Source organism: Cyclopterus lumpus, chromosome 3 (assembly GCF_009769545.1).
Source record: "Cyclopterus lumpus isolate fCycLum1 chromosome 3, fCycLum1.pri, whole genome shotgun sequence".
Lineage (NCBI taxonomy): Eukaryota > Metazoa > Chordata > Actinopteri > Perciformes > Cyclopteridae > Cyclopterus > Cyclopterus lumpus.
The window spans coordinates 2083660-2097241 of NC_046968.1; the positions used below are offsets into that span (position 1 = coordinate 2083660).

The window sequence follows — 13582 nt, forward strand, 5'->3', positions numbered from 1 at the left end:
TGAGGGTTTGGAGGCGGGGCTAATAGAAATTGATGGAGAACATTTCAGGAAGATGTTGGTAATCAGAGTACTGTTATAGCCACCCCCTCATGTGGAAAGTAGAATTATACTGACGCATGTCATAAAGTACAGATGAATGGTACTTCAGTGTTTTTACATGTAGATTGTCAAAGACCAGGACCAGTACGGTATCTATCAGTCCAGTTTCAAGGCCAACTCACTGTCTGCACTTTGTAGTTCATGATAGTTGTGTATGGGGGGAAAAGAATGGGAAAAGTACTTGTGGATTGTATATAATGACAGTACTTCCACTAAGACACATGTACTACCTTGACATGAGCCCATCCACACTGATTATTAGCTTTATTTAATCATGTTGTCTTATGATTTAACGTGGGGAACAGAGGATGGAACTACTGCACACGAAAGTCCAAGCTTACAGCTCAAATCATGTCTGTATTTAATAACTAAACAATATACAAGTTGCTATTACATTCATAATCATACATATTCTATACAAAATATTCACATGTAAGTTTTTCCACAACTGCCAGTAAGTTATTCAGGTATTCAGAAAAAATAACCACACATGTACTGTACTCCTTTGAATCCTCATAGGCTGAGACTCACTGAATGGGGAAATGGTGGTTTGAAAAGACACCATGTAAGCCTTCCCTTGATCCCCACTTTATTACAGTTCCTTAATTTATGGATCCCTCTCAATGAAAAGAGGCGTATCTGAGTCGGGGAAGAGAGGATGGAGGATTTGGTATGTGTAGTCAACTGCTGGTGCACCCACTGTCTCCAGAGCCTTCATGTGTATGATAAGCCAGAGTGTGACTAGTTGAACTAGTATCAAGCTTCCTTTGAACCAGATGTGGCACGTCACCTGTAACATCTTTTTACCTCCCAGTGTAGACAGTAATATTAATGAAAGACCTCCCAATTGCATTCCACCATTTCCAGGTCATGTGTGCTTGAGATGTTAAAGTTCATTGTTCTATTTTGGTCATGAAATAGCCAGCAGGGTTTGTGTGTGTGAAATGATCTCGATGTACATACAGGTAGCTGCCGCAGTAGAATAAACACCCGTTATATGACAAATACAACGAGAAACCAGAGAAGCGGTTTCCTGTCATTCTAAGTAAATATTCTTCTGGACTCCATCTCTACCAGGTGTTAACATGTGATCATCTAGGCTAACCTCTTCAGGAGCCGCCATTGTTGTTTAGAACAATCATGCTCACCTATGCCACGCCCTTATCTGCTTGTAGCTCCACACAGGACTCTGATTGGTCTAAACCATTGCATGAAGCAACAACACTGTCTCTCATGATCATGAGTAGTGCATCACTAGTGGTGAGGAATGTGTGATCAGTGATGGGCTCAGTGTGGCTCTGGAGATGCACATTAATACCAGTCTAAATGTAGTCTGGATACGAGAGCCTTTTGGAAAGGGATTTGGTCTGGCTGCTTTACACTTCACTTTCATTTGTAATGCAATAACTTTTTGAAATGTTTCCCTTTTATCCGGATATGAGAACTTGTCAATAGTAGATGTGAATGGTGCCGTAGGGATCCCCTGCTGGACGTCTCTGTTGCGACATATCTCACTCGTAGCTTTTTCATTACATTTTTACTTCCAGTAGTTTATAGTTAAGGTAACACAATGTTGTATCATTGGGAACATATGTTTTGCTTAAAATTTGAAATAACTCTTATTTGTTTGTTAAAATGCCAGCAACGAACATGAAACAGGATTCAGATTGATTGATCTGACCTCTGAACTTTGACCAGCAAACATCTAGATTGACAAAGTGGTCAAAGAGCTTGTACATTACGGCTGATTCATAAACCCAGTTCAACCCTTTAACCAATCGATGTGTTGAGGCTGTGATGACCCCCAATGAGACCAAATACCCAGAGTACAGCTTCTCTGTCGTGGTTGACATTCAGATACCAGTCCGAAGTGGTCCAACAGTCACTTCAGTCATTTCTGATGTTACACAACCTCCGGGGCAGTTTAAGGACTGTCAGATGTTTCTAATGTGCTCCTCCTACTGAAAGCAACTGCTGCTGCTCTTTACATTTGTACATGAACGTGTTTATCTTGTACTGTTTTGCCCCCTGTTCGTTTTGTATTTCACCAGCATTAAAATAATTAAGAACATCTTGTTGTCCACCGCTGCTCTTATTCTTTATACAACAGCAACACTTTCACACTTCAAAGTATTTATACGCCACCTACAAACTCGCAGAATGACTTCAGGCTCAGTTTAACAGTTCAATGTTATATTAAAATAAAAAGGGATATGTCAGTGAGTCCATGAACATTGTTTTGTAATTGATGTATAAGTGTACCAGAATAGTCCACATTTGTGCAAATGTCGTAATTCTGAGTGCAATGGGACAAGCATACATTTTATTTTGTACGGAAAGGGTTGCCAACACCAGTCTGTTCATTTAGTTTTTTTAAAGAAGGTTATTATTGTGCGTGTTTGTGGATAATAAATACAGAAATACATTTTTGGAGTGAATTTCTTTACATTTATATAACTCTGTACAACTCTTCTGTGCTCAGGATTGAAACACAAATACAATCCCATCAAAGTGAGTTGAGTTTGCCAGATAACAGAAGTTATGGACACATGGAGAAGAGACTGTTACTCCAATATTTATACTTCCCTTCTTTTACACCGTTGCGTATTCTAGATTAAACTTAAAGGAGCACTAAAAACAACACCTAGTGGGCATTAATAAAGGTTGTAATCTAATGAACAGCTGTGCAACAGCAGCACAGATGTCGTGCTATCCTTGTGCCAATGTCCTACCGTTCTTCAGAGTAGTGCAACATGTCTGCTCTGATATGAATCCACGTCTAGGGTGATAAGTGAGAACACATCGGAGACCTCCAGCTTCTCATGGCCTGATGTGTTGCTTACTGTTTCATACTTTCATGGATCGAGAGAATAAAACTGCTGTGGTGCCACGCGGATGTTTTACTGCCTTCTACTTTGCCTCGTTTTGGCTAATTTCAAGAAATTGTTTTAAGGAACAAAATGTATCTCTTTCTACATTTAAGACGTCAGGTGTAAAGCAGAAAAATAAAACTATTAAGTTTGCATAATGGGGCATTTCAATTAACAATTGCAAAGACAACACAACAAATTACTATTTGTATCCTCTAAAGGGACATTGTTTGTCTACACAAATGAACAGAACATAGCATTTCTTTTGCACAATGCATATTATTTTGTGAGAAAAGAATATTAATGTTGTGCATTTTGGAAATGATTACTTCTATATTTTTTCAGTAATTCTTGACGTTACAACGCTCTGGAGTTATTGGAAAAGTTGTGATCATACAATTCTGAAACAATCCTACGCAGTAACCACTGGAATCTAATTGGACCTTTGCTAAGCCCCACCCCCCATCAAGCTGTCCGAGCCCCCCCATCAGTGAACCACCGCATCACCTGGCCATTGAGACAGAAGACAATAAAAAAGGATCACCAGTGTAAAGCCGGGTAGATCTTTATTCTCACACAATCATTCCAATACGTATACCTTCAGTAGCTAGCGTAGCATAGAAGTGCTAACACTAGACACTGATATGCTAACCGCTAAGTGAACCTGGCCGTAGTCTCCGTGACGTCCCCCTGGGTCTGTGAAGCCCCCCCTCTGATCCTTCTCAGTATTTGGAACATGGCCTGGTAAAGTAAGTGGGTTTTGAGAGGATTTCGTTGGATTGACTATTTTTACAAACTCCATATCTGATCATAAATGTATTCAGAAGTTGTCCACCATGTCAAAGATGGATCACTCTGTCTCAAATAAAAGGCTAACATCTGTGTGCCTCAAGTGCTATTATTGGTTTTCATTTGTAAGCAGCTCCCAGCAGCCGTGTCTGTCATTCTACACCCCCCTGCCTGCCCCTGATGACCACGGTGATGGGTCCTTCAGGTAAGGCCTTGATCATGTTCCAGGCCTCGAAGCGAGTCATGTCCTGCAGACTGGTCCCCTGGACCTGGAGGAGTTGGTCTCCATGCTGCAGACCGCTCTGCTCTGCTGCTCCACCTGAAAGACACACGCAGACAATGGTGTGACAGCTGCTAACCTGGGTCAGTACGGGTAAAACCCCCGGACTTATTTGTTCACTATTTTTGAATCCATCAGTGAAAATGTACAGAAGCCAAGTGAAAAAGAGTTTTCTCTCCGGTGCTTATGACTTAACAACAAGTGGAAAAGAGGGTTTTCCAGGATAATCTTTCTAAGTTACTTCACTTTCATCTGTGAAAACATAAAAATGTTTAGCCAGGCAATTTCTTTGTCAGGATCATTTGTAGTGTTTGGTGTTGTAATACTCATTCTGGCCACAGGAGGATGAAGTGCACTTCTTCCCTGTTCTACCATAAAGCACTCATGTTTGCTTCCAGGTGAGTTTGAATTATTACATGTACTCTCAACATAACGTACTTATTTTGTGTGTTAGGCAAATTATGTAACATTATTGTCATGTTTTTTATTTAGATATAGTTTACTCAATCTGCCGTTTGGGAAACTATGACTGGCCAAACTTTGAACTCAACAATTTAGACCCGACATAGAATATGGATCACCAGAATGGAGTCTACAGTTGTATAGTTGCTGCTACAGACGTGAACTAGTACTCATGTCTGAAGCAGCTTCCAACAGCAGTTTTGAAAATGATATCACTGAGTCACCAATCACGTCCTCTCCTCCTTCATGAGAAAACAATGATTGGAATTGTCTCTCCTGTCTGTGACTGACTGATTCACAGAACTCTCAGAATTCACCTTTCTGTCTCCTTCAGTAAACAAACAGAACTTTTTGAAAGACTTTCTAAAACGATGGCTGAGTAGCGTTGGTTATGTTATAATGTATGTATTAGTTTATTGTAAATAGAATGAAATCAGGGTACCTTTAAAGATCCTGTTGATGACTAAAGGTCTGTCTCCGTGGATTGAGCCTTTCCCCCCCTCAAGAGTAAAGCCAACTCCTCCTGCTCCTTTCTCCAGCTCCACACTCAGCGGAGCTCCCTGCTCCTCCACTGCAGCACAAAACACAGCTTACATGTCCAGATGTTAATGTGGAACCTTTTAGGCCTACGTGAGCCACAGGACTTCAGTGTTGGGACTCACCTGCATGGTTGGGCTCGTCGCTCCTGCAGCTTCCTCCCTCTCTTCCTTCCTCCTCTGCTCTCTTGCAGACCACCACCACCGCCTGCTTCAGACAGCGGGCCTGACGCAGAGCCGCGGTGGCGTCAGCGTGTGTGACGCCGCGCAGTGTTTGGCCATTTATAGACAACACCTCGTCTTCTTTCTCAATGGTGCCCTCCTGAGCTGCCAGGCCGCTGGGAAACACTCTGTGGACCTGGATGAAGACAATGAGTGTCTCACACAGGAGATTCAGAGAGTGTGTGCACAGTGTCTGACCCAAAAGGTAAGTCCCTAAAGTGTCATTCCTATAGCACTTTTCAAATAGAATGATGCTGCTCTTCTACCAGTCCGTCAAGCTCCTGAAGTTTGGGGATGACACCACTCTCATCGGACTCATCTCTGATGTGGATGAGTCTGCCTACAGGTGGGAGACTGACCATCTGGTGACCTGGTGCAGTCAAAACCACCTGAAGCTCAATGCTCTCAAGACTGTGGAGATGGTTGTGGACTTCAGGAACAACTAAGCTCCATCAGCCCCCATCGGCCCCCATCGGCCCCCATCAGCCCCCCCCCCCCCCCCCCCCCCCGTCTACACTGTGGAGCCCTTCCTCTTCATGGGCTCCACCATAACCTTAACATAACATTTTAAGTGAAAACTGTTGAAGTGTTACTGACTATATGACGTATAATGGCTACATATTTTACTGTGAGCATTATTTAAGTTTAAAAGGCGTTTAAAATATGTTCATGCTTAAAGGACGTTCTAATGTGAATGTTTTTTCAACAACTATTTATTAAACATATTTCTATGGGTTTTGAACTATTTACTTTCAACTGAAAAATGGGCATGTGGTTTCGAAGTTAGCCTCTAAAATTACAATTTATTATTATTAGCACAATGTAGACGAGGAACATTGTAAATCAACTTCTTCAAATAAAAAGTGTCTTTTCATCGTTGACCAGTCGTGCTATAAAAATGCTCACTGGGATTCTTTCTTTATTGAGCTTATTGGTTTAGTTTTATCGAAACCCTCCTAAAACACATTTCCTTATTATCAAAGAGGCATTTAATTATTTTTGTCAATGACCAGGCTCTTGAGATCAAAGTTAGTATTTGTGTTCTGTGTTTGAGAACTGGATCTCAGGCTTCTTCTTAAACAGCTGAAATCTGGAAAACCAGTAACACCACAAAATATTCAATAACTAAAATGGTAAAACCACTGGCCAAGGTGTTCTTGGGTAGCACAAATCGACTACAACTGCATTTCTATGTGTAACCCTGTGTTGCAGAATGCCGATAAAAGATCCTTGAAAGTTTAAAAAGGCATTGTAACGTATGTATGAGTTGCACATGCGTCTCCTGGCTATTGGTGCAACCTTAAATGAAGAGGCACTAACAGAGTGCTGCTTACTGTGGGAGCTTTGCTCTCCAGGTCAGACCCTCCAGCGATGCTGAAGCCCAGACCAGCTCCCTCCTCTTTATGTAGAATCACAACATGGATGTCCACTAGTTGCTATGGAAAAAGACCCACAGTTACTTCTGCAGTGTATATGTCTTATTACCACCAAGCATGGTTCAGGTCCCTGCATTGCCATGTAGTGTATATATATATATATATATATATATATATATATATATATATATATATATATATATATATATATATATATATATATATGTGTGTGTGTGTATATATACATATGTGTATATATGTATGCATATATATGTGTGTATATGTATGTATGTATATATATATGTGTGTGTGTGTATATATATATATACATGAATATATACAGTACATGTGAACATATATGCATATATATGTGTGTATATTTATGTATGTATATATGTGGATATGTGTTATGTATTCAGTTTTCAATTCAATTCAGTTTATTTTGTATAGCCCAATATCATAAATTACAAACTCCCCTCAGAGGGCTTTACAATCTGTAGACATACGACATCCCTGACCTTTGACCTCACATCGGATCAGCATATATATATATATATATATATACATAACAAAAATAAGGTTTTTCCTGATCCGATGTGAGGTCAAAGGTCAGGGATGTCGTATGTCTACAGATTGTAAAGCCCTCTGAGGGGAGTTTGTAATTTATGATATTGGGCTATACAAAATGAATTGAATGTATATCTGTGTATGTGTGTGTGTCTATATATATATATATATATATATATATATATATATATATATATATATATATATACATATATATATATATATATATATATATACGCACGCACGTGTATACATAGTACTTACTACGACTAGGCCTAGAATATTAAGTAAAGGATTCTTTAAGTGGTTTATTATAATTGGAGGCTCTCTATATTTTCAGGAATCGATCGTTTATTTATTTTTATAATTTCTCCGCTACAAAATGTTTTGTCCTCAATACTTCTATAATTCTAAATATCACAAACTATAACATATGTGATGTGTGTGCGATGATGATGGTGTTGTGTGTTTGTTTGGGAGATTTGTACATATACATACGTCTACAGGTTTCTAACCCTTCCAGAACATGAAGGAGTGTGAAGCTGTCTTATAACAAGTTGAAGTCCTGTAAGATGTCTTACCTTCAGCGTCTCTTCGTCCAGACCTTTGACTTCCTGGATCATCCTCTGTATTTCCTGTGAGGGGATGGCTGAGATGACAGAGTGAGCACCAGCAGAAGTGACTGCTGCCTCGTCATGACACCCCCCCTCCCCTCGCTCAATGGTACACTCCCTCAGTGTGGCCAAGCTGTGTTTGAATGATAAAAACACATCAGCATGTTTTCATTCTAGCAGTGTGTAACTGAGTTGCATTTAACATTTCTTCTGACAATTCTAAACGTTGTCACTGCCTCTCTAGTCAAACAGGAAGTGGGTTTTTTTTCCGACCTGAGCCACTTCCTTATGAATAAAAAATATGCCCTCTATGCTTTCTGGTAGTGAGTCCTTGTTTAAATGATGAAGCACATTAGTGTAAGTCTTACCTGACAGAGAATCCTCTGTCGGGGCTGTCCGGGGCATGCTCAGACCACCGAGGGTTTGTAAAGTCCACAGCAGATGAGTCCTGCAGGTTTGAGGAGCAAGGGTTTTCATGGCAGGGGTACGTGGGTAAAGAGCGCATCAGTGCTTGTGAAACCTGGAACAAAAAACAACACGTAGATTGGACTAAGATACAATTAAAATAGTATGAGTCATTTTCTCATAGACTTCTCTACAACCAGAGGAGTCGCCCCCTGGTGGTCAGTAGAGAGAATGCAGCTTTAACATATGAAGCATGTACTTCTATACAACCAAAGGCGTCGCCCCCTGGTGGTCAGTAGAGAGAATGCAGCTTTAAAGCATGAAGCATGTACTTCTATACAACCAAAGGCGTCGCCCCCTGGTGGTCAGTAGAGAAAATGCAGCTTTAACACATGAAGCATAGACTTCACTTTTCAGAACAGTGGAGGCCTGTAATTTACCTCCAGAAAAAGTGTTTTCCATAATCTGGATCAATTGTTACTTTTACAACCCTGTGATCTAACTCATTTTGACCCATTATACTTTGTTTTGGCAGTGTTGCCATGTTCCTGGAAATTGTAGATAAAACTATATAAAAATAAATAACTTGAAATTGCCCATTAAATAATGTTCACATGTCAAATAAAGACGCATGAGAAATTACCTGGTTACTAAAGGCAAGGATTTTCCCTAAACTCTCTCCCTCCAGGCCTCCCAAAGGGTTCCTGCCTGTGGGTGGAACAGCACTCCTTCCGTGGCTTTGTGCCCCATCTTCCTCTGGCTCCTCTGTAGGACTTTCCCCCTCAACTTTATTGGATCTCATAGATGTTGTAGAGGGTAGGACTTTGCACTCTGTGGACCCGTTAAGATCGACTCTTCCAAGCTCAGACTCCTGCTTTGTTGGAAAGATATTCCTGTCATCATGGACCTCTTGAGCCGAGTGATAATCATGTGTCCCTGAGTCCAGATCAGTGCTAAAGGTGTCAGAAAGTGGGAGCTCTGTGGGGGATTTGATAGATGGAGGTTCATCATCAAAAGACTTGGCTGTTGTTTGACTACAAATTTCAGAAGAGGATAAGGTGATAGCAGAGGGCGTAGCAGAAACAATTTGGTTTGTGTCCCTAACAGATGCAGACTGGTTTGGGTCTGGGATTTCATGTTTGCCCTTCCCATAATCTCCATGTGAGGCAGGGTGACTCTTGGACTCTGTCTCCAGAGGAAGAGAGTTGGATGGGGCCACAGGCCTCCTGTTACCCCCCTTTTGTGGAACCTCTGGACTGGAAAAAGTCTCAAATGAGTGTATCTTTTGTTTGATTGACAGGTTGGCTGCAGAAGGGGTAGATCTAACACCGAAGCTTCTGTTGAAGCCCATAGCAGACCTCTGCTCTGCGGGTTTCGCTGGCTTCTTCTGGTCCTGGTCATCCAAAATTTTCCTCAGACTCTTGCGAAACCCGGCAGGCTTGGGTGCCACCGGAGGCCCCAACTTTGCTCCTGAAGGAAATTCCAATGTGTTTTCAGGGCTCATGTTGGATGGAGGATCTGAAGTCCCATCAGTGGCTGAGTCATTGAGTTTGGACATGTTCTCTTCGTCACTCATGGTGGCAGGCTTGCTGTAGACGTTGATAGGCTGTGTTCTTCCTGCAGCCCGGTGGTGGATCTTAGTCAGCTCTTCAGGGGAGCTGTCTGAAAGGCGAACCCAAGGATCCTGAAGCTGTTCTTGGGCGTGTTGATCGATACGAGCCTGCCTCCTCAAACCTCCTCTCTTCGGCTGTGAGCAGAGCGCAACTGATGAATCACCTGTCCATGCAACACAGAAGAGATTAGACACTTCTAATAGGTAGTTTTGTGTTTCACACATATTCATATCTCAAATTTAGGAATAGATATTATTGTGTATATTCACACTGAACTACATGATCGTTGAAATCATCATCATCCAGGCCTCTGCTTGTTTTAATGAAGGTTCAAAGGGTTATTTCATGCGTTCAATTACATTTATATCAAACTATTAAAAAACTAATTATAATAAAACAGGTTATCATGTAAGTAAAACAATACAAGACGAGGAATCTCCATGTTTAAGCCCATGATTTGGTCTAACCAAAGCAGGCGATCAACAACATTGCTGCCAACTGAGTCGCCAAAAATGTTGGCATTGTACGCTTATGACGTTTCCGAACTAAAAATATGTTTTATAAATACTTTTTATATCAGCCGTGTATCGGGCTTGTAGAAACATACAATATCTAGTGGTTAATGTTGTGAAACGATTGGTTAGGTTTTTACTACTTGGTTAAGCTCGTACTAGGCCTTCGTACGACTCATCCCGATACTGTAGCCTGCAACAACTACTATGTAGTACAACGACCTACGTCACTTGCTATGACCAAATGTAGAAAAGTCCACATTCAATGTATCCATGGTTTGCTGAAACGTACAATGCTTTATGACCTGTTCTGTTGCCCCAGTCTCTGTCATCTGATTTAATTATATTTACTGACACATAAAAACACTGCCTCAAATAGGAAGTGCAACCTCAGTAGCTTTCCACTGAAATACGGAAAACCACAGCAGCACCACGATGAGCTTGCTGACACTTTGTCGAATCAAACTGCCTGATTATTCAGCTCGTTCGGAAGTTGCATCCAGGTGCTAAAATATAAGACGGTCGTACTTATCTCCTACCTGTGTGTAGTCTGTCGTTGGTGCGGGCTACAGGATGAGTGAAATCTTCCTTGATCCCCTCTGACTCTTCTCTTATTCGTTCTCCTTCCTGCTACACAAACAGGAAGTATTGTGTCACGACATCTTCTCTTGTGTCAACCACAGAGAGGTGCAATAGTGTACCCTGCTTCCCTTTACACATTCATCAACATAACTGCTACTGCTTTCACAACATTTGATTGAGTGAGCAATAGGCCCAACAAGCGTGATGCATACAGCCAGTGGTCAAATTGAGCTTGTGGGGGAGGGGGAGACGACACTTAACAGTTTTGATTGGCAGTATTTCTGGAGCCTTACTGTATAAATCTTGCATTTGATATCCACTGTTCATACTGTTTATACTTATAGTATTCATACTGTTTTGTTGTATTATAAATCATTATTAATATTGATCTCTTATTTATCTAGCACATTGCTCCACTTTTACTGCTTCTTTTTGCACTTCTGGTCAGATGCATTTCGTTGCCCTAGTACTTATACTCTGTGCAATGACAATAAAGTTGAATCTGAATCTGAATCTTTGTGCTCTGTGACTTGTCTAGCGTCTCAATGGCACCATTTTTTCTAACGCTGCACCACGAAATGAATTCCATTCAGCATCATTGTATACAAATATCTCAAATGACCAAATGCCACTAAGGTGAAGCGAGAACATTCAACTTTATATTGTTTTATCTATTGGTTATGTAGATGAAGCAACCATTTTTATGAATTTTATGGAAAAAATAGAGCTACATATATAATTACATTCAAGCATTAAAACTGAAATCTCCCTGTAATAACCAGCTTGACATGGCAGAAAAAAAAGGGAAAGTTGGCAACGCTGCAACACTAAAGGAACGTAGCTGATTTGGATGTCAGGAGGCAGAGCTCCGGTGGGCTTCGGACCAATTTAGCCCCTGACAGGCATATGACATGCACTGCTTTCATGCTGACATGCACACACTGACATGTGTAAAAGCATGCATGAGAAGCACACAACTGGAACACAAGATGGGTATTTGAGGCACTGTATTATAGTCTAACACCTGAGTTTCCAAAGTCAGTTGTACACAGCGATGCACACACACTTGTACTTCATGGCCAAAAGTATGTGTACATGTTTACAACATCAACGTGACACAACACAAATTAGTTTGAAATGTTGATCATTTGTTCAGTTGTAGGTGGAAAGAGAGACGATATAGATAAATAAGCAGTTCTATACATTGATGTAAAATAATGTATAGAACCTTATACAACCAAGTTTTAAGTTAGAAATCACCGTTAAAATTCTCGTTGGTACTCGCTGGGAGGCCAAATGTTCTTGTCTGATAGGGTTGTACAGCCATGTGTAATTATGACAGCCTCCACTTGGATAGCACAAGATACTAAGTAAGTAATAATATGTTTTCCATATTATCAATTGTTTCAAATCCCCTTTTTAAGCCCTTGGATCCAATCCCTAAACCAATAAAAGGGGTGCTTTATTAGAGTAGTACCAGGAAGCTACAGCAATTTAAAACTCTAGGTTGACAGCTTTACGTTTCAGTAAATCATAAAAAAAGTTAATGGTTTTCAGAATGCATTCGCAAGCAGAACACTGGAAGCACATCATTTCACATACATTCCTTAAAAGTAACTTTTTCAAGGCCTTGTACATACTGCTGAAGAACTGCCGGCAGTGGAAGGAGAGCAGTATGTTACATGTCACTCTTTTCAGAAGAAGCATTATTAGTACATGATGGAAACATGATTCATATAATGGGGATCAGTACATTGAGAAAGCAGGATTCTGAGCTGCATCTGGTCCAACTCTCCAATCCAGCCAATGCAAGTTTTATATATATATATTGAAGAGTGATGGAAGAGTGATTGTGATGTGTATTTCCTTCAGATGTTTTTTATACATCATTAGAATAACACAAAGGCTATCTGACCAACACCTGACAGATCCAAACGAAGGGTCTGGATCTGGATTGGTTTGGGATATTTCAAATCTAAAATGTAATTTCTCTTGTTCTTTTCCTAACTTTGACAGATGGCTGCATCCATGCATGTGTTGCAATGCCTACTGACAGCAAAGAAATGTAGCAATGCAACTGCAAGTTGCTAGTAAGCAAAATGGATCAAATCAAGGAAGACGACTGTGTTTTATCAAATTACCACAGGGTAGCCTCAAACTAGTCAAGGCACAATTGAAAATGTATGACATAGTAGATACGTGTATAATCATAGAAAAATAAAAGCTTTTAAACAATACAATCTTCAAGAGTAAATACTAGCACATAGGCAAAAGGTGCAAAAGTGTAGAGTAGCTGCATTTAGAGTGGTTTACCTGGCAGCTGGTGTGTGATGATGACTCCAGTCCTCCATCTCTAACTGGGGATCCTCTACTGGAGCCACTGGAGTCTCCATAATAACCCTCCTCACTGGTCACATCCTGAGGCCAGCAATACCGACGTGGAGCAGCACGTACCCTGCAGGTGGACTACAGACACACAGCTCTATTACAGGCATCAAGGTTTAAAACATTCAGAAATCGATCCAACATTATCAAAACAATGTGAAGAAGTAACAGTCTTGACATAATGCTATGTGATATGTGACGGATTTATTGTGCTACCGAGATATCTACTGCCAATCAGAAAGGTTTCCTAAAAAATACTAATTGTTCATT

At 40.6% G+C, this 13582-nt stretch overlaps 1 protein-coding gene across 1 annotated transcript in view; it reads right to left on the bottom strand.

Moving 5' to 3' along the window:
• The window catches only part of il16 (interleukin 16), a 45842-nt gene that overhangs the window by 1409 nt on the left and 30851 nt on the right, over positions 1 to 13582 (bottom strand). Inside the window, 9 exon segments of the mRNA XM_034562691.1 lie at positions 3944 to 4077; positions 4943 to 5066; positions 5131 to 5394; positions 6593 to 6694; positions 7783 to 7948; positions 8184 to 8335; positions 8864 to 9996; positions 10885 to 10972; positions 13241 to 13393. Coding sequence (XP_034418582.1) covers positions 3944 to 4077; positions 4943 to 5066; positions 5131 to 5394; positions 6593 to 6694; positions 7783 to 7948; positions 8184 to 8335; positions 8864 to 9996; positions 10885 to 10972; positions 13241 to 13393 — 2316 coding nt within the window.